Source organism: Epinephelus moara, chromosome 20, assembly GCF_006386435.1.
Source record: "Epinephelus moara isolate mb chromosome 20, YSFRI_EMoa_1.0, whole genome shotgun sequence".
Lineage (NCBI taxonomy): Eukaryota > Metazoa > Chordata > Actinopteri > Perciformes > Serranidae > Epinephelus > Epinephelus moara.
Window position 1 is genome coordinate 4,163,352 of NC_065525.1, and position 19,505 is coordinate 4,182,856.

At 41.5% G+C, this 19,505-nt stretch overlaps 1 protein-coding gene across 3 annotated transcripts in view; it reads right to left on the reverse strand.

The window, feature by feature from the left end:
* Positions 1-19,505, reverse strand: part of chka (choline kinase alpha) — a 44,609-nt gene that overhangs the window by 18,548 nt on the left and 6,556 nt on the right. For all 3 annotated transcript variants that reach the window (XM_050072272.1, XM_050072271.1, XM_050072273.1), the window contains 3 exons: positions 8,662-8,775; positions 6,920-7,053; positions 1,458-1,562 (listed from right to left, as the gene is read on the reverse strand). In XM_050072272.1, coding sequence (XP_049928229.1) covers positions 1,458-1,562; positions 6,920-7,053; positions 8,662-8,775 — 353 coding nt within the window. The remainder of the gene's footprint in view (positions 1-1,457; positions 1,563-6,919; positions 7,054-8,661; positions 8,776-19,505) is intronic.

Sequence of the window (19,505 nt, forward strand, 5' to 3'; positions counted from 1 at the left end):
GCTGCACTGAACGCACTGCATAAGGCCACACCACCCGTGGAGGTGCTGCGAAGCGCAGCGCACGAGCCGGAGCATTTCCGTTCACATCAGACGCGCATTTCTCCATGCTGGTCGACAAGCGGTTGTGCTCCTAGCTGTTGTCTCCGTCACCCGGCTTGACAGAAAATAGACCAGAGCCGGCCACGGAGCTGCGCGGCGCGGCGCAGCCGGTGTGGATGACACAATCGGTTAACATGGGCGCCGAAAGGAAACTGGCTTCGCTTCTCTGCGCTTCGAGGCTATTAGCAGCGCTTCCGCGAACGGTGTGGCCTGACGGGTCAGAGAGGGGGGGTGAGCGAGAGGTCCGCGGTCATAATATAACATAATGTTATAGATAATTGTTTTATGTGTTTTAATGGGTAGGTATGTAAATGTTTTCAAAGACGTTCATGTTGAACTAAAAATATCTACAAGTAGGCTAGTTATGTTTCATATACAAGTATGTTTCCTTGTATTAGTTTGCCCTCTTGTGGACATAATGCGAAAAAAAAAAAATTCGAATGGTTCGAACCTATGAGTTATTTTTAGAAAGAATATTCGAACGTCATTTTTGAGCAATTTTGACAGCCCTAGTAACAATACACATATTTATATTAAACCACAGACCTAATTATATGTTGAACTATCCTATTACATTGAGAAAACAAAATATAAAGCTCAAACTGTGTTTGATATAATGTTTTCAACAAGGCAGCCCACAGGACATAACAAGTAACATAGTGTCTGCCCCTCCAACCCCCAAACCAGAACATACCACTCCAGTGAGACACTGGGAGGCAGCTATGCTAAGCTAGCATGTTGCTAGCCCCATTATTGTTCAAAGTAAAAAAAAAGATCATACTTTATGATGTTAGTTTAAATAATCAAATGAATTAAAATAACATAAAATTAAAATAAATAAATAATCAAGGAAATTTATCTGGTATTTCAACTTTTTTGTTGTATCCTGTTGAACTTTGTGAACTGTTACACCCCTGTTGACAGAATATGATGTGTTAACATGGCTGGTGCTTAGTATTTCAAAATCTGCTCGCTCAGATGCTTTTTTTTCTGCCTAACAAAATTCAGGTTGTGATTATGGCAATGAAAAACATGTTTCACTGTGACATGCGAGAGTGTCATTGTCTCATAGACCGACTTCCTCTTCATTATCTCTTAGCAGGTCAAAACTCTGTTCAGTTAGTGAAATGCTGATGTTTTGTGTGGTGTTCAAAACGTGCTGCTTTCAAATTACGTAATCTGAGCCTTTCCTGGAAAGCACTGTCAAAGGACCAACACATTCTTTACATTCTGTTACATAACACCCTACCTGGAAACTTTCCAATGCATATGTCAAATGTTAACCACTCTGTATGTGTGTGTGTGTGTGTGTGTGTGTGTGTGTGTGTGTGTGTGTGTGTGTGTGTGTGTGAACATACTTGAGCTTATCCATCTCCTGCGGCAGGTTGTAACTGAGCAGGCGGTTGAAGCGACGCAGATGGGACTCTCTGGTGAAGTTCAGCCTCATGACTTGGCTCAAGTACCTGGTGAGAGTGTTACACACAGATCAGACATCCCACTCTGATGCATACACTGTTTTTACATGCTTAAATGACATGAGAAATAATAAAACCAAAAGAGTTCCACAAGACACAGTGAAGAAGTATCAAATGAAATCAGAATTTGCAGAAGAGAATGACACCTACAACAACAGGCAAGTTGTCTGTCACTCAATGTCATCGAAACTGGGATGCATTTCTTTAAAGGTCCACCCATAAAAAGAGAGATGCTGTCTGAATGGCAGACAAACCATGAGTGGGTCAGTCCTGTCAGTGGTAATGAGCACAATCGCAATGACATGTACAAGAGTAATTTCTGTTGGACATTGTGAACTGTCCAGCCTGAAGGAACATTCAGCTGAGAACTACTGTGTCCAAGCAGTACAGGGGCTGAGGATGCAGACATGATTATCTGTGACCAAATGACAGCTGATATTCAGTACAACAGCACTTCCTCTAGTGTGATATTGCAAAATATGAAAATGCTTTACTCTTATTAATTTTTCATTTTCATTACATTCATGTTGACAGCAACAGAGGACTACCCCAGGATTTATGTCCCCATGGCATTAGCCCACTGGCAAGGTGTTCCTTATCTTTCCACAATGAAGGTGACCATCCTTCTGTAACTGTCACTCGTGGCCACCGTGGTTGCTGTTCAACAACAGTTACAAATGCTGGCTTAGAAAGTGGACTAATTTGTTTCGAAGCGAACAAGAGTTTAGAGTGGATTGTTGCATCTCACTAAAGAGAGTGAAGAAACCACTCTCTTACACTCTGTAAGTGTTTGTAACTATGTACTATGACATTATGTAACTTTCTGAAATGTGTGGGTGTTTTTTCAAATATTGCTCGGTGCTGGTGCTCAGCCAGAGTCCAATTTCTGTTTGTTGGTCTCCTAAACGTCAAGGCCAAATCATCAGGTAGAGATAAAAGACTCTGGCATATTTGCTTAAAGGAACGGTGTGAGATTTAGCGAGATTTAGTGGAATCTATGGGCGAGGACTTCAGACTGCATCCAGCCAAAACTTGTCCCAGTTAGAATTCCATTGTTCAGGAGGTTTCAAATTATCCACAGACATCTATTCCGCTCCAAAACAAACAGACTGGGTGATTAAAGTAGGTAAAAACAGTGAATGAAGCAGCTAGTGCTGCACGATTTGATAAAAATGTGCGATTGCGATTATGGTGGACAATATCGCGATTTGCGATTGTGATTGCGATTGCGATTACAATATAAATACAATAAAATATAATAAATAAATGGTATCATGAGTCTTTTTGCTTGATTCAGTGTTTCCCCTACATTATATTAGGGGGGCACTGACCTGACATAGTTATTGTTATGGACAGACAGTGTGTCAATGACCATCAACAGACTGAGCACAGTCAAACACGCTGCTCACACAGCAGCACAGCACGGAACTGGACACACAGCGGAGCGAGCCTGTGTGGCATTCAGGTGTTGTCACGTAAATGACAAATTCCAGCACGCCATAGCACAACACAGCAGCGTGTCAAGTGGGCCAAACCCGAGCAAAATTGCTCAATTTTTCATTTGTTATGGAGTCCATGATTTCCCTGTGACACTTACACATGTTTGCTTAACTGTGCTTGGATGTTGTTTTATGAGGCTCTGGCGGCTTTCAGTTGTCTCTTTGTCTTTAACGTTACACGGCTCGGCTTTCTCTCGCATGCACTCTTCCTACTTTTCCCTGTGCTGTGCTGTCTCAAGTGCTGATATAGATTGGTCGTGTTGCCGCGGGACGTGGCAACTTAAACTTTTACGGCAGGGCTCCACCGGCTGCAAACGTAAGCGTCAGCGTAGCGTCGCGGCGTATTCATTTGGGCTCCACTGACTGCGTACGGAAGCGACATGTAGAGAAGCCAGCGGGGTTGTTTACCGTTTGCCGAGCCGAGAGGCTGCATGTAGGCTGCATGAAATGTTAAAGCATTTTCCACCTAAGTTATTACATATATTTGAGTTATCTACAAGTTTACTGTACTGTTTATCTACTCGCTTTCAAATTTCCGTGGTGGACATTTGAAAGCGAGTAGATAAACAGTACAGTAAACTTGTAGATAACTCAAATATATGTAATAACTTAGGTTATGTCACGGATAAACATGGGTAAATGCATGAAAAAAAATCACCACATATCACCTCTGATAATGGTTTATTCATTTAAAAACACATTGTGCTCGTTTAGCACACTATTTCTTGTAGTTTTTATCTGCTGGAGGGTCACATAGGGGAGCGTAGCGCGACAAAAATAGAAGAGCCGCCTAAAATAGAGAGTTGTCGTGCGGCAGACGGGGGTTGTCACGCCGCTCCCGTTGCCGGTGGAGCCACTGTAATTGATTAACAGGGGGCGAGCTGCTATGGGATTCGCGCTGCAGACGTGTCGCGCCGCTGACGTGCCCGGTGGACCCTGGCCGTTACACAGCACGTCTTTCTGTTCAACGTTGCCGTACCTGAATCCAAAGTATCGCCATGTAACAGATGTTTTTTTCGCCACCAACTCCGCCTGTTCATGGTCCAGCTCACACTCTTCTTCAGCGTCTGTGTTGGTCACTGCTGCACGCCGGCTGCACGCACCAGGATAGCTTGTGGGCGTGATGTCAACAAACTCCACACACTACAGGAGAGGTAGTCACGTTCACAGGCACACACGTTAACATTTATTTAAGTTTTAAGTTTATTTACTTTATTAATCCCCCTGAGGGGAAATTCAATGTTTTCACTCTTGCTTGTCAATTACACACTAGTCTGAGTGGGCGGAAGTTCGCTGCAGAGATCAGCCTCTCATTGGGCGGAACGAGCCACCCGCTGAAGTCCCGCCCTACCACCTCCGGTTGTGTAGCAGTTTTCAACCGTTTTCAACACGTCCTTTACTAACTTTTGCGGTGTTTGATCTTGCGGGGATGTAGCCATTTTTCTGCCATGGTTCGCGTCCTGTAGGCGATTTTGTGGGTGTGTTACACCAAAACCTGTTTCCCCCCAGCAATATTTTTGCAAGCGCACCGTTGCTGTGGCACCGCCCAGAATGATTGTGATTGGTTGAAAGAAGTACAAGCAGGCGGGGTGTTTTTTTCTCCAATCTCAAAGTGAGAGTTGGCCCAGCCAGACCTTTCTTTTCTTGAGAAAGGTCTGGTGAGCGAGACTAATTACACACAGGTCCGAAAGACACACACATGCACAAACAGGACCTATACATGCACAAAGTGGAGAGATGTCAGAGTGAGGGGGCTGCCCTTGGTGAGGCGCCCCGAGCGGCTGGGGGGTTCAGTGCCTTGCTCAAGGGCACCTCGGTAGTGCCCAGGAGGTGAACTGGCACCTCTTCAGCCACCAGTCCACGCTCCATATTTTGGTCCGGACAGGCGACCCTCCGGTTCCCAACCCAAGTCCCTATGGACTGAGCTACTGCCGCCTACATTAAATCGCAAATCGCAGCCTTTTATGCGGTTATATAATCGCACAGCCTGACATCGCGATTGCGATTAGATTAATTGTGCAGCACTAGAAGCAGCTTCACAAATTTTTTAAAAATCTGTGTTTTTCTGACACAGTTTGGCATGTCTCAGAGGGGCTGCTATCTACAGTGGCCGACTCAAAAACATGAAAACACCAATGGCTCTATCTAAAGCCAGTGTCTGGTTTGCCCATTTTGGGCTACTGTAGAAACGCGGTGGTGCAACATGGTGATCTCCATAAACCAAGACCCGCTCCCTATGTAGATATAAACAACGCATTCTCATCCCAACTCATCAAATATCGCTGCTTTGTTAGTGGACTTTAACGTCTGAATATGTTGTGCTAGGTAGATATCCTCAGGTGTCTATTGTTGACATTCTGGGACAGCGAGTCTATTTGCGCTTGTTACGTGCATTATGTCTTTTCATAGGACATGTACAGTTTCTGCTCATTAGATGAATACATTCTTTTTCAAAATACAACACTGGTAAAACACCTTGTTTTTACATTTATTTCCTTGTGCAATAAAAGCACGTGTTTAGGTTTTTAAAAAAAAAACATCATGGTTTGGCTCAGCATTCACATGAGAAGTGAACATCAGGTTCCCGCGTGAAAGTCCAGTCCACTAGAGAAACTATTACACAAAACTTTCATCACATCATTTTTTGGAAGTTCTGCTGAAAAAATCCCCAACAAATTCCAGTAAAATCCCTTATTACCTATTACTACATGCTCTGTATCTGATCTCTGCATCCTCATTCTTTTCTGACATGGAAATTTACCAAATCAGTCACGCAGCAGGAGGAATGAGTAATGTTTACAATACACAGTCTGGGCAATGATAAACCAGAAAAACAGAAAATCAGGAGAACTGGGCAATGGACTTTATCACCACACACTGACAAATATTGTGCAATGTAAACCTTGTAAACACCCAACAAATAAACTTGAAAGTAATTCAACATGAAGCACATTATGATAAGCCAACCAACACCTCATACTTGTCGATAAGTAATTAGTGACCTTACTTGCCATTTTAGGATTAAACCTCCAGTTACCGACTTGGGACTTTGTTTCAAATCTGCTTAGTCTTTTATCTTAGTCTCTCATTTGAAACATAATTTAATGCAGAAGCCTCTTGGATGAGAGGTGAAACATCTTCAAGATACTCAAGCAAGTCCAGTTGCATATGATGTAGCACTTAGAACTACCATGACCTGGATGACTGAGAATCTCTACTAACTATCCCTAATATCCCTAAAGACGAGACAACACAAGATGGGGCAGGATGGGATATCGCTTAGAAAAGACTTAAGCTGTGTTTCCACCAAAACTTCCCATGTTCCACAGCAGTCTAAAGACTCATGAAGATGGATGCAAGCGGCAACCTCTGGAGCTTAAAAGTGAAGCCAATACAGGAGTGCCAAAAACTGCAGTTCCTCTAATGTCCAACTGAGACTGGCTCCAGAAGCCAGTCAATCCCCATAGACCCCCATGTTAAAATGCCCAAATTTACAGCAGAAATGAACATGTTTACAGCCTGGTACAAAAAACAGTTTTGGTTTCTATAGCTAATTTCAACATTCATGACAACTGTACAACGGCCGCTTTGAGTGATAGTCTGTCTGCCAATAGTGTTCTCGGCTTCTAAGTCAGATCCATCCTTATTCCTCCACAGCTCCAAACTCCAAAGTTTCTGTACTTTCAGAAAGTACTACCCACAAATCAGGAGTTTTTTTGGGGCAAAAGTATCCCAGAATTTAATTTAAACCCAGGTCCCTGTGGTCAAAACACAACAAGTTCCTCAAAAGGTTCCACGTTTATGGGAAAAGTTTCTGTGGTCAAAAAGGGGCTTTAAATGACTTACTTGTCCATGGTTCCAAACAGCCACTTTGGTTCCTTGTTAAAGGGCATCCTCATTCCATGAAACTTGGCCATCTTCTCTGCAACCTCTGCTGAGATGCTGGGGTCGCTCAACTCACAGGTGTCCAGTTTACGACTCTGTCAACAGGATAATATTCATGCAGTAACCAAAATGACTGTTTTGAAGTTGCACTAAGGGACTGTATTTTAATAATCAAGAGTAGGGGAGTGGCTAGGGTGTGGATATTTTTTTCTACCATGGCCCTTCCTGGAGCTTCAAATATTTTTCCTTGAGTCTCCCTGAGTGACTGGGTGAAAATGCAAGACCCTCCCTCCACCATATGAAACCATATTTCATAGTTTCTGGCCATGATTTATGGTGTGATTCTGGACATTTTTAGAAAAGAAAACATGCCTTTAAAACCAGAGTTTGGTGCTCTGAGGGTATTTAAAGTAAATACAAAATACAACCATTTAAAGTTCAATGTCCCTCCTCTGAGCCATATTAAAAAACACAACTCCCTCCCCAGTGCTGAAAAAGTTATCTGATGTGCCTCCCCTGTTTTTCATCGCCCCCTCCCCCTCTCTCTAAATAGCAAAGATTTTTATGTACAACTATTAGGCCAAATCACAAAATGAGTTAAAAGAGAAAAATGCATCTCACCTCTCACATTATTTTTTACTAAGATGATATCCAATACTAGATCTGAGTTAAAGCACCCCAGATCAGCCCAATTGGTAAATATGAGTGGGTTCTGTGCAGTTTACTGATGTTGTGAAATCCTACATGATATCTCGGCATGTAAGTTCAAAGTCAGTGAGTAATAAGCTCAAACAAGATAACATGTATCTGTTTGAGTAACTTGTGGCTGGTGGCGGCTACATGATGTCAGCAAAGGTCAAAATGATTTCCTTCCATGAGTAAAATGACCTGTGTAACACAGTGCTGTTTAACTACTGAGGAGCAGATTTTTTATGGTTTATTAATTAAAGGCAATTAATTAAAGGCAATACTACCTTTTGCAGGTTAGTATTGCAATAATTTTGTGCGGCAGTATCGTATCATCGCACAGTACAAAGTGCCATTCTTTTGTTATATAAATTATTATTATGACAAATACAAATTAAACTTAGGTAGCCTACCAGAATAATATAATCATATATATAATCAGTCCACTGGATACATTGTGCTGCAAAAAAAATGACTGTAGTGAGATGAACAGACTAAAAACTTTATCTTACAACAGTCGGGGACATATTTTAACAGTTGAGAAAAGGTAATACATTGCAATATTTCGCAATATATTTTATGTTACTCAGCATATAGCAACATATTCAAAATCACAATAACATTGTATCATAACTATTATCTTGATAATACCGTATTGTGGATCTTCAGGTGATCCGCTGGTTTAAGTAAGGTTACAAATGTGATCAGACATTTGAAGCCAGTTGTACTTTGATACTTGATGCTACGCACGCATTATGCTCAGTATCAAAAAAGTTTTGACATTTGATACCCAGCCCTCAAAATGTACACCCCACAGTAGCATTATATCAAAAACTCAAAAATCCCCATCTCTCACCTCAACAAAAATCTCAAGTTTTACTATAACTAAATGTTTTCCAGCAATGAAGAGCATTGTGTGTTCCTAAGTATTTGTCCACCCCTTTTCAAAATCATTATACAGTATAAAGAAAACATATGCAAACAGATGTGCATTGAACCACAGACTGGTCACTTACAGGGACGTACTGCTCTAGTCGGCCCTGAGGGAAAATGCCATAGAGTTTAGGTCCCAGCTCCCTCTCTGCTAAGATAGCAAACATCACACTCTCCAACACCATGGCCTCCGCTCCCTGGAAACACACAACAGGAAGAAAGATAGCAGTTTAACAGTTAAAGTATGGGAGAAACCACCTATGAGTGCTGAAAAAGCAATGAGAACAGAATGAGATATGAGACAAAGAACTTTTTATGGCCACAATGTCTGAAAATATAAAAGTCAGAGTGAGGTATGGATTGAGTCATAAATGAAACAATTCCCTTGTCAGCCCCTTTAAGACAGTCAATCTGTAGTTCATGTTAAAGTAATGACTCTTTGGCTTTTGAGTGTAGGTCTCTGGTAAATGTCAAAGCACTGTTACAGATAGAGCATCTGCCAAGAGGAGGAAGATGGACAGGCCTGTTTTACTCCAAACCATGGTGACAGCACTGCTGTGAACTGGAAAAGAATATGATGAAAATCTTGAGGATTATAGTATATACTCTGCACAACCACACACTCGGATCTTATTTATGGACTTCTCTGCTTTTGACACTGTAAACACTGACACTCTGCTGCACTGCCTCTTGAACCTCCAGCAGGTGTTTTTAAATGGTTTTAAGTCCAGTAAACTGGTTTTAAACACAGGGCTCCCACAAGGCTGTGTTTTATCCCCCAATCTGTTCTCTGCCTACACCAATAACATCACCTGTAGCAGGGAGGGAATGAGTCTTTTTAAATACACTGATGACATGGCCCTGGTGGCCCACATGGACCGTATGGAGGCTCTCACCCAGTACCAACTGGCAGTTGACGACCTAGTCACAACTTTAATTGAGAAATCACTTGAACTAAACATTTCAAAGACTAAGGAGTTGTGCTGTGTGGGAAGAGACAGAGCAGCAACTACATCTCAGCTTTTTAAACCTTTGTTTATTCAGGGAGAGCGGGTGGAACAGATGGAGTGTTTTAAGTATCTGGGGACACAGATGGACACCTGCCTGTCCTTCCAAACACACCTAGACACAATCCACAACAAAGCACTCCAGCGCCTCCATCTTCTCAGGAAGCTGAGAAATTTTAAGATTAGTAAAAGAAAAACAATCTATAAAAAATCATTTATTCCAAATGCAATAACAGCCCTCAACAGTAGAGGAATTTCAGTGCCCTGGTAATGGTTTGCTAATGCTGCTGGTCCTTTTCTTTTATGTATCGATGTGTGTTGTTTATTTTCCATCCTGTGTATTTTTTAGATTCTTTGGTCCTTTTATAAAATGTCTGTAATGTCTTGCACGTGTAAATGTTATGTTGAGCCCTGTCAAAGAGGATTTTCTGGTACCATTTGGTTCAGACAATAAAGTATCTATTCTATTCTATTCTATTCTAAGGGTCATTTGAGCATTTTCCAACCTAGACCTTACACAAATGTCCCATGTGGTTACACTGCAGCCTGTTTTGTCGCTGCCGGCTGCAATCTTTAGTTGTTGTTGTTTTTTTATTGTTGTCTAATTAGTTATTCAGACACAAAAACATGTGAAAATAGTGTCCATGTTGAAAAATGCCAAAGTTCTCCTTTAAGAGGATTTATACTTCTGCATTGCATCAACGCCATACATCGACATAGGCTCTAACAGTAACATGTTATATTAGTTTGGAAAACTTGTTAAGGCAGTTGTTTTGTTGGTGAACCTTGTGAGCTGTAATGGAGACGAATTTTGTGATGTTACCTTTGTTAAATGTTGCTGTTGTCCCTGGTTCCATATGAGTAGAGGAAATCTCTGCTAGCCGCTAGACTAATTTATACAATGCAAAATGCCATAGGCTTGTGCTAAAAACATTAACACTTTGTATTTGTGGGGAAACTGTGTCAAGCAAAAGACAAGTGATTTGTCTGTGAATTGTCAGCGATGCAAGTTATAATGAAGCCGATTTGCGTATTTGTGTTTGAAATTCAGGCTATTAAGCCATGTTTAACTCTTTTCCCCATAATGACGACATATGAGGCCCCCCCCTTTAAATCCTTAATGACAAGTTTTGACGCCCCTGGCATATCCATAAAGACGACATTTGACGCCCATTTGAACAGGTTCCGTGTTTGGCTTTGTAACAGACACTCTGATTGGTAGACATGAAACCCACTAATGGAGTAATTGATAGGATTAAGGGATACATTTTCGCGGGGTTTCCCGAAGTTTGTGGAACTCGTGGAATTTTACCACCCGACGAGTTTGGATTTTTCTTTAAATAATAAAAAAACAAAAATTCAACTACAGTCAAAAGTAAAATGGGTTTTAAACTGTTCTATGCCAAACCTGGTGATATGTTACTTATCTCAATAATTTGGCAAATATATTTGAATATTTGTTGTGTATATAAAGTTCAGAACATGTATATATTTGATACAAAGTATAATTTATTTTTAAAAAATGAAACGTCACTTTAAAGAAATTTAAGTTTTCAAATGGTGATGATGTTTAGAGCCTCAGGTTTCTAAAGCTTTATGACATGTCTATGTTTCATGTAGGTTGGTGGAGTGTGACATTCATTTATAATCACCTGGCGAGATTTAATTTTTTTTATTCAAATAATTCCATGGGTAGCCTTAGAGTGTTCTATAAGGTTTGTTCTATTGGGCGTTTTATGGGGTAAAGAGTTAATGTGTGTTGCAAATCAACTAAACTTTACAGCACTTCACGGAAACCCCACCCACTTCTAGTGTTTTGGAGGTGTAACTGCAGAGTGACACAGACAAGCCACCGCACAAGTGTAAATGCTCACAACAGCATAGGCCACGTGTGTAGGCTACAGCGTAAGCTCTGCATAGAGCTGACGCACAAGCATAAATCCACCTTAACTCTTTTTGTGCTCACATACCATTGAATTAAAAAAAAAAAAAAAATCATGTGCATGGGTAATGATGACTAGGCCTTTATGTTAATAGCTTATATACATAATAAGTGTGTATCCAGACATTTAGACTATAACATTAAACACTGGGGATGCACTATAATGGGATTGCACAGCGTTTCGAATTGAAAGGGAATCAGGCAGTGGAGAACAAGGATGGGGGAGTCTGAATAAGGAGAAATGCTGTGGTTAGGGTTAGTTAGGTTTGCCTGTCAGAGCGGTGAGGAGAAAACAAGACGTAGATTAAAACTTCCAGGAAGAGTTTGTCCTAAAACCACCAGTCACTGTTGAAGTTGTTGAAGCAGAGAGGACAGTCTGTCTTTCTACCTTTATCTTAGAGACACACAGAAGTCACACATCAACACACAAAGCCTGGAGCCCAAAAGGGGCTCAAGGTTAACTGGGAAACCTTCTCTCATACCAACAGAAACACGTGGCCTGGCTTCTCACCAACTTGATTCTCATTCACTCTATTGTGTTGAGAAGACAGAAAACAAGGCTTCTCCACAAATAGACAGGAGGTCATTAGGAGAGGAGAGATTTATACTGTGGGAAAGTGAAAACTGCAAATAGTGAAGTTGGATTTCTCACAGCATTACTTGGGGCCAGAGTTGTAATGAAAACCCATTTTCCACCCAAATTAGCTCATGTATGTGTTTTTTAAACATGGTAAAAAAAAAAATAAAACAGCTAAAAATCCATTGCCAATAGACAAGAGCTGTGTACATGGCTGTTAAGCAGTAGTGCATGACTTTGTTTTTGTTTTTTTTCCAACATCCCAGACAGGTCAGAAAACAGTAGAAAGCAGCGTGTGGGCGTGTGGAAATGTTACAGTGGTTACGTCGTGTCAAATATCTTATTCAGTCTTTCTTTCAAAGTTGGTTCAGACTAATTTGGACTGATGTTTGAGAGTTGCTTGGGCAGAGACTGGCAGTATTTTGTGGTGCGCGTCATTACATCTCGCCGGTAAAAGGGCTAAAATTAGCACATTCACCCAGGTGTTGTATTTTCATCACTGCCAATTGGAGCTGAAGCTGATGAATACCTGTTACTAATGCAGAGTCATTTGTCCTGGTGTGAATGCTAGTTATAACCTTTCCCATTACATACAAAAGCCAGATGTTAGCAGGTATTAATGTTTTTTTTGTGCAGAAGAAAAGGGCCTGAAGACAGAAACAGGTTCACTGACTGAGTTAAGTTGAGAGGATTCATAGTTTTTTGACTAAGTAGCATAAAACAAAATTAAATTATCCCTTGTTAGAATACTCGCTACTAAGCTAGCAAGCAGCTAGTTAGCAAAAAAATTCTTTGTCATTTACATTTTAATTCATGTTTTGACAAGAAGTCCTTGTTCTTGCCAAGAAAAAAAGCTCACTTAAAATTTTCTCTTGAAAACAATTCCATCTTGGTTGTGAACCAGACTGCCCGAAGATAAGCTCTGCCACTAAAACAAATCTTTAGGACATAGTGAGTGATGAAGATATATAGTGGAGTGTGTCAGTTCATTCTTGATATTTGAAATGAAAGTTTGCTCAGTTGGACTACAGTTGCAGTTGTCAACTCAGTAGAGCTATAGAAAAGGGTAGTAAGTAGAAGTACAGTTAAGACTTTTTGTCTAAATATGCCAATATATTTGCTTTCGGAGTGTGCAGAGGTGTTTTTGGAGGTACAGCTGCATCATCGTGACATTTCCCAAAGACTTTAAGTTAACCAGCTAATTCTGCAATTTTGCTGCATTTCAATGTAACCCTAAATAGCTGCAATATAGCATATTGCTATCTTAACCCTCTTAAGTGAATAACCTTCAGATAAATTGCTGCAGAGACAGAGATTTGGATCTGAGCACTGCAGTCTTTGGCTACCTGCCAGAGAATGTGCTTCATACTGAGCTTCCTGCACGAAGCCAGCTCAAGGGAAACAATACTGCCTGCTTTGCAACCTCTGAGATGTCACATTTCTCAATGCAAAAGTGTACAGCACCACCTACAAGGAGACTCTATACTGACTTCTTCCTCTAAGAGACACTGGTATCTCTGTTGTGATAAATTTTGCAATTAATGGTATACATTACACTCAAAGTCAAAGGTGTAAACTCAATCACAAGTTTAATTTTTACTCAGAGTATATAACTGTGAGTGAAGGTACCTGCCAAGGTTGATAAAGAAAGGCCAACAAGAAGTTCAAGGCAACATCTCATATCATTCTTTAAAGGGACTATGTCGAGAAGCGGGTAAATGAAGGAAAAGTCCTTTCGATTGTAGAGTCAACAAGCCCACCTGTATCACAGCAGGGAAAGGGTAGCAAGTTGGCTCTGAAATCATGTGTCAATTTGAGATCAAGATAGGGCTACAACTCACTCAGGCATAATGAGTTCAGCCACAAATTATTTTCACCATTAATTGTTTAACTGTTGTCTATAAAATATCTGAAAATTTCCATTACAATTTCCTACAGCCCAAGGTAGCATAAATCAATTAACTGAGTAATTGTTTCAGCTTAAACTGAGGATGGAGCTCTGTCATTTGCAAACTGTTATTTCATATTCCATTACATAAACTATGTGAGCTTGTTAAGAAGAAGGAGCCTTTGAATATTTCAGTTTGTTCAGTCCAGGGCTATTGGAAATGGTACTGGTAGCATCCAGGTAGTTTATTCAGTATATTTCAACTGGATCAAGTCATGGTTAATCCATTCCATCAGCATCTATCCAGATATAAAGAATTTCTGTCTGCCTATCTATCTGTTTGTCATTCACATATCTCGAGAACCCTTCGTCACACCTACTTCACACTTGGCGGCTGTATTGCCTGGGACCCAAAGACGTGCACTGACGAATTTGATGCGATTTGAATGCACAACACATTCAATATTAACGAACTTAATAAACAAGTAAACAGTGCTCTATGGCTATGTGCAGCAGCTGGGGCAGGACTTCAGGGCTGCAGAGAGTTGAACATGTCTTCACCACCCATTGCTCGCTACAGTACATTCAACAATAAATGAGAAAAGAGAGACCGGAAAGACCAGAGATGTTACATTTTAGTGAACTCAAACATTTCAACCATCAGTGATGCAAGATTCAGAATGAACGCTTTTGTTCTCAGACCCAAGGAAACGTATTGTCGAGTGTGAAGTTGTTAGGATGAGTGGTTCTCGAGAAAGCTGCAAGCTAACCATAGTAATTCACTGCAACCTGTGTGTGCATGGCGCGGGGAGCAAGGGAGGGAGAGACTCGGTGGTGCAGCCAGATGAGCCGCTAAATGTACTCTGATCAGTAAGTGACAAAAAGGGTCTGAAAAGTTGCTAAATCAAGCAAGAAAGTCACCACGTTGGCAACACTGTGCATGCGTGCGTGCGTGCGTCAGGCGTCCCTGTGTTAGTGAAGGGGTAGGATATTTGCCACACAGAATTCTCATAAGTCATTCATATTCAGTGGTAAAAGAAGTATGCAGATCCTTTGAGTAAAAGTAAAAATACCACACTGAAAAAACTCCACTAAAAGTAATTCAAAACTTCACTAAACATGTTTTATCGGCAAAATGTACTCTAAATATAAAAAGTTTAAATAGTCATTGTGCAATCAAATGTTCCCTGTCAGTGTTTTACAGTTATATATGATGTTTTTGAAATTATATTACTGCTGCATTAATGTAAATGTTGCAGTTTACTGTTGGAGATGTTTCAGGTTGTGCTTATTTTACCTCCTTTTTCCTCTCTATACTGTTGGATAGTTTAATCAAGAGCAATACATCATATTCTGGAAGATCATCATATTTGCTGTTCTGTGAGAACCATGTATCTCTTCATGGTGTCAGTAAAAAATTGTACTTGAGGGGAGAATAGAATATAATTAAATTTTAACTGATATATATTACCATGAAACTTCCCCAGTTGATTGTCAATATTTTTTATATCACAATTTTTGTTTCTTAAAATTGACCAGTGCATGAAAAGATGTTTTCACCTGAAGTGTTTTGCCTTAAGTACAGTACATTAGCAAGCTGTGTGGGTGGACCCGACAAGTTTTTAATCGGTACTGCACTAGTTATATTATTAACACAAGGACACACTGAACAATTTAGAAATTCTTGGACATCTTGAACAAATAAAATGAAATGTCTCCTGAACAGAATACAGTACATTCTAATTCATTCCCAGGGTATCTGTCCAGAGAATACTCCCCATCGTTATGTAATGCCTTATCTGCAGAGTGCTGATCACATGCTGTTTTAAATCTGCAATGTGAATTATCCACATTACCATAATCATCTTGACACACATACTGCCAGACAACAAGCCATCTGGCAGCCTGTGCAGTTCAAAGCAGTGCAAAGACCTGAGGGCTTGGCTTATACTGTGGGGCATATCACTCCTCTGACAATACTTCAGTGAGTCAGCAAGTACATCCTCTCTGCTACTGTAGTTGTACTGACCCAGATCTGCAGCATCCAGCCCATATATGGACTAACCTCCCGTATATGTAGACCTTTGATTTAGTTGTTCTAACCCAGAGCTGCTGGGTTGACAGTCAAAGTTCAGATCAAAGTATCAAGTCGGGGATTCAGTTTGTGCATGATCTCCATTCAAGAGATAACCTTTACATATCAGTCAACTGACAACTATGCTAGCAATAACAATGCTGACTGTGTTCTAGTTTAATGTACCTATTTAAATTTAGCCTCGGTGATAAGACAAATGGGCACACCAATAGTTGTACATGGACACAGTGACTGTAAATTTGATAGCATTGTTAAGACCGCTAAACTGTAGACTGAAATTATGCTGACCAATAATGAAACCCCTGAAAATGCCTCAAGTATTTCTTTACATCATTAAATATTCATCCCATCCAAAAAATTATCAGCTTAATGTGGTGGAGGGGTTTGCATGTCCCTGTGACCCTGGGAGCTATGTTGTCCAGGGCAAATAGTTAGTAGGGTCTCCCAAGAAAAAGAGGGCCAAACCAAGAGCGAATCGAGAAACCCTGATAAATCGTCAAAAAAGGAGCTGGAGTACCTCATTTCTAAAGTACTTCGAGAAACTTCAATAGGGGACAAGGTGACAGCCTGATCTGAACCAGAGTGGTGTTTTGTTATTGGACTTCTGTCCAACTGTCGATGAGTTGGATCAGATGGTGAAGGAGGCTGACAGACAGACCCAAATCTATAGTGAGGGTGAAGTGGAAATGCCTGACTGAAGCCCATGTCCACAAGGTCCTGACCTCAGACCTCTGAAAGAATTTTTCCTGCATTCCGGGGAGGCTGGTGACATGGAATCCAAGTGGGCCACATTCAAAGTCTCCATTGTGGAGGTGGCTGCTAAAAGTTGTGTTCGGAAGGTCAGCAGTGCCTGTCTTGGTGGCAATCTAAGGACCCGCTGGTGGACACTAGCAGTAAAGGAGGCATTTCGGGCTTGGCTGGCCCAGGTGTCTCCTGAAGCAGCAGACAGGTACCTGTTGGCCAGAAGAGCTGCGGCAAAAGCCTAAGCAAAAACCTGTGTAAGGGAAGAGATTGAGGAGGCTATGGAGAGGGACTTTCGGTTAGCCTCAACAAAGTTCTGGAAGACCCTTAGACCTCTCAGGAAAGAAAAGCAGGGCTTGTCTCAGGGAAGGAGAACTGCTACCTGGAGAGGGCATATTGCCCAGTGGAAAGAACACTTTGAGGAACTCCATCATTTCCTCTACAGAGGAGGCAGAGTTTGAAGAATCTGGGGAAGCCTCACCCATATCTGTGGCAGACGACACTGAGGTAGTCAAAAAGCTCCTCTGTGGCAAGGCGTCAGGTTTGGATGAGAGTCACCCTGAGATGCTGAATGCTGTGGATATTGTTGGACAGTTTTGGCTGACAGTGTAACATGGAGGTCAGGTACTGTTTGTGGAGTGTCAGCCCAGTGTGGTGGTTCCCATTTTTTAAAAAGGTGACCAGAAGGTGTGCTCCAGTCATCAGGGTATCACACTGTTCAGCCTTTGTGAGAAAGTTTTTTACAGGGTGCTGGAAAGGAGTCTTTGACCAGCTGTCAAACCTCAGATTGAGGAGGAGCAATGCAAACTACGTCCTGGCCATGGAACAGTGGTCCAGCTCTTTACCCTTGCAGGGCTGCTGGAGGGGCCATGGGAGTCTGCCCATCCAGTCTACACATTTTGTGGACTTGGAGAAGGCTTACGACCGTGTCCCCCCGGAGGTCCTGTGGGGGATACTGTAGGTGTATAGGGTACTGGGGTCCTTGCTACAAGCCATCCTTAAAACCAAAGTACAAGCTGTATTTTCAGTGGGTGTTGGCCTCCACTAGAATTGTCCTTTGTCACTAATAATGTTTGTGACATTCATGGACAGATTTTTAAGCCGAGCGTGAACGAGTCAGTATCTCCAAGTCTGAGGCCATGGTTCTCTGCCAGAAAACAATGTATTGCTCACTCTGGATTGTGAGAGAGTTACTGCCCCAAGTGAGGGAATTCATACATCTCAGGGTATTGGTCGCGAGTGAGGGTAAAATAAAGCCTGAGATGGACAGGTGGTTTGGCGCAGTGTCAGTAGTGATGTGGACTTTGTGCCAGACTATCGTGGTAAAGAGAGAGCTGAACCAGAAGGCAAAGCTCTAAACTTACTGGTCCATCTACGTTCCAACCCTTACCTATGAGCTTTGGGTAGAGACTGAAAGACTGTGATTGTGGATCCAAGCAGCCAAAATGAGATTCCTCCAGAGGGTGGCCGGGCTCAGCCTTAGAGATGGTGTGAAGAGCAAGATACCCTGCTCCTTCCTGTCGAAAGGGGGGTTTGAGGTGGTTCAGGCATATGATCAGGATGCCTCTTGGGTGCCTCTCGTTAGAGGTCCAATTGGTAGATGGCCAAAGGGCAGACCCAAAACACCCTGGATTGATTATATATGTCATCTGGACTGTGAACGCCACGGAATCCTCCAGGAGGAGCTGGAGAACACTGCTGATTAAAGGGACGTTTGGAGTACCTTGCTCAGCCTGTTGCCCCTGCGACCTGGCTCTGAATAAGTGGATCATTTGTTAAGGGATTATTTATCACTTTTAACACTCAAAACCTGGTTGGGTTTTGTTTGATCAGAATTGATCAAACCACACCAACAACCCACTAACTGTAATTGGCTCCTAATTCAAATATTGTTCAATTCATGAGTATGTGACATCATCTTTTTTCCAACAGAGCCCAGCTACACTCAAACTAGTGAAAAGAGCACAGAAAAAAATAGAACTCAGAGAATAGTGTATGACCCCAGCACTCACAGTAAAAAGCTGAATGTCCTTTAATGTCATATTCTTGATTCAAATGTCAGTGAGGTAGCCAGACCATTCATCCCTTGCTGTTAAGAGGCTGTAACCTAGTGACCTTGGTGGTCCCGCATCGACTGTCTGACAGCACCACAGTCCTTCATCAAGCTCTTTTTCATTTCCTCTGACCTATTTTAAATGCCAGTGTATATTTAAGCAGTCTGTTTGATTTGGCTCACTCTCCATGACAAGTCCTCTAACCGCTCAAAAGTTAATCATCAACAAGTCATAGATGTCAGGCCAGCTCACTGTTCACACACAGAAGGATTTCAACATTCCTTAAAGGCACCTCCCTCACTATTTCCTGCTTTAGGACAGGAAACAGAGACCACCTGTAGTAAAGATGAATATATTTTTTGAATGGCAAAGAGGTCCCATTCTGAGGAACATGTTCCCATGTTCTTTCTGGATATTTGATCACATTTGAATCTGAGTCATTCCATGAAAATGGTACAATTTGAGCCCCTCTGACCTTTTTAGGTGTATTTTATCTATTGGGTCACCAAAATCTATTTTCAACAGCTTTATATATAGATTGAAATGTCTCCTTTAATAAATTGTAAAATACATCAAGTAAATTTTATCAGACACACAGACACACAGACACACAGACAGACATC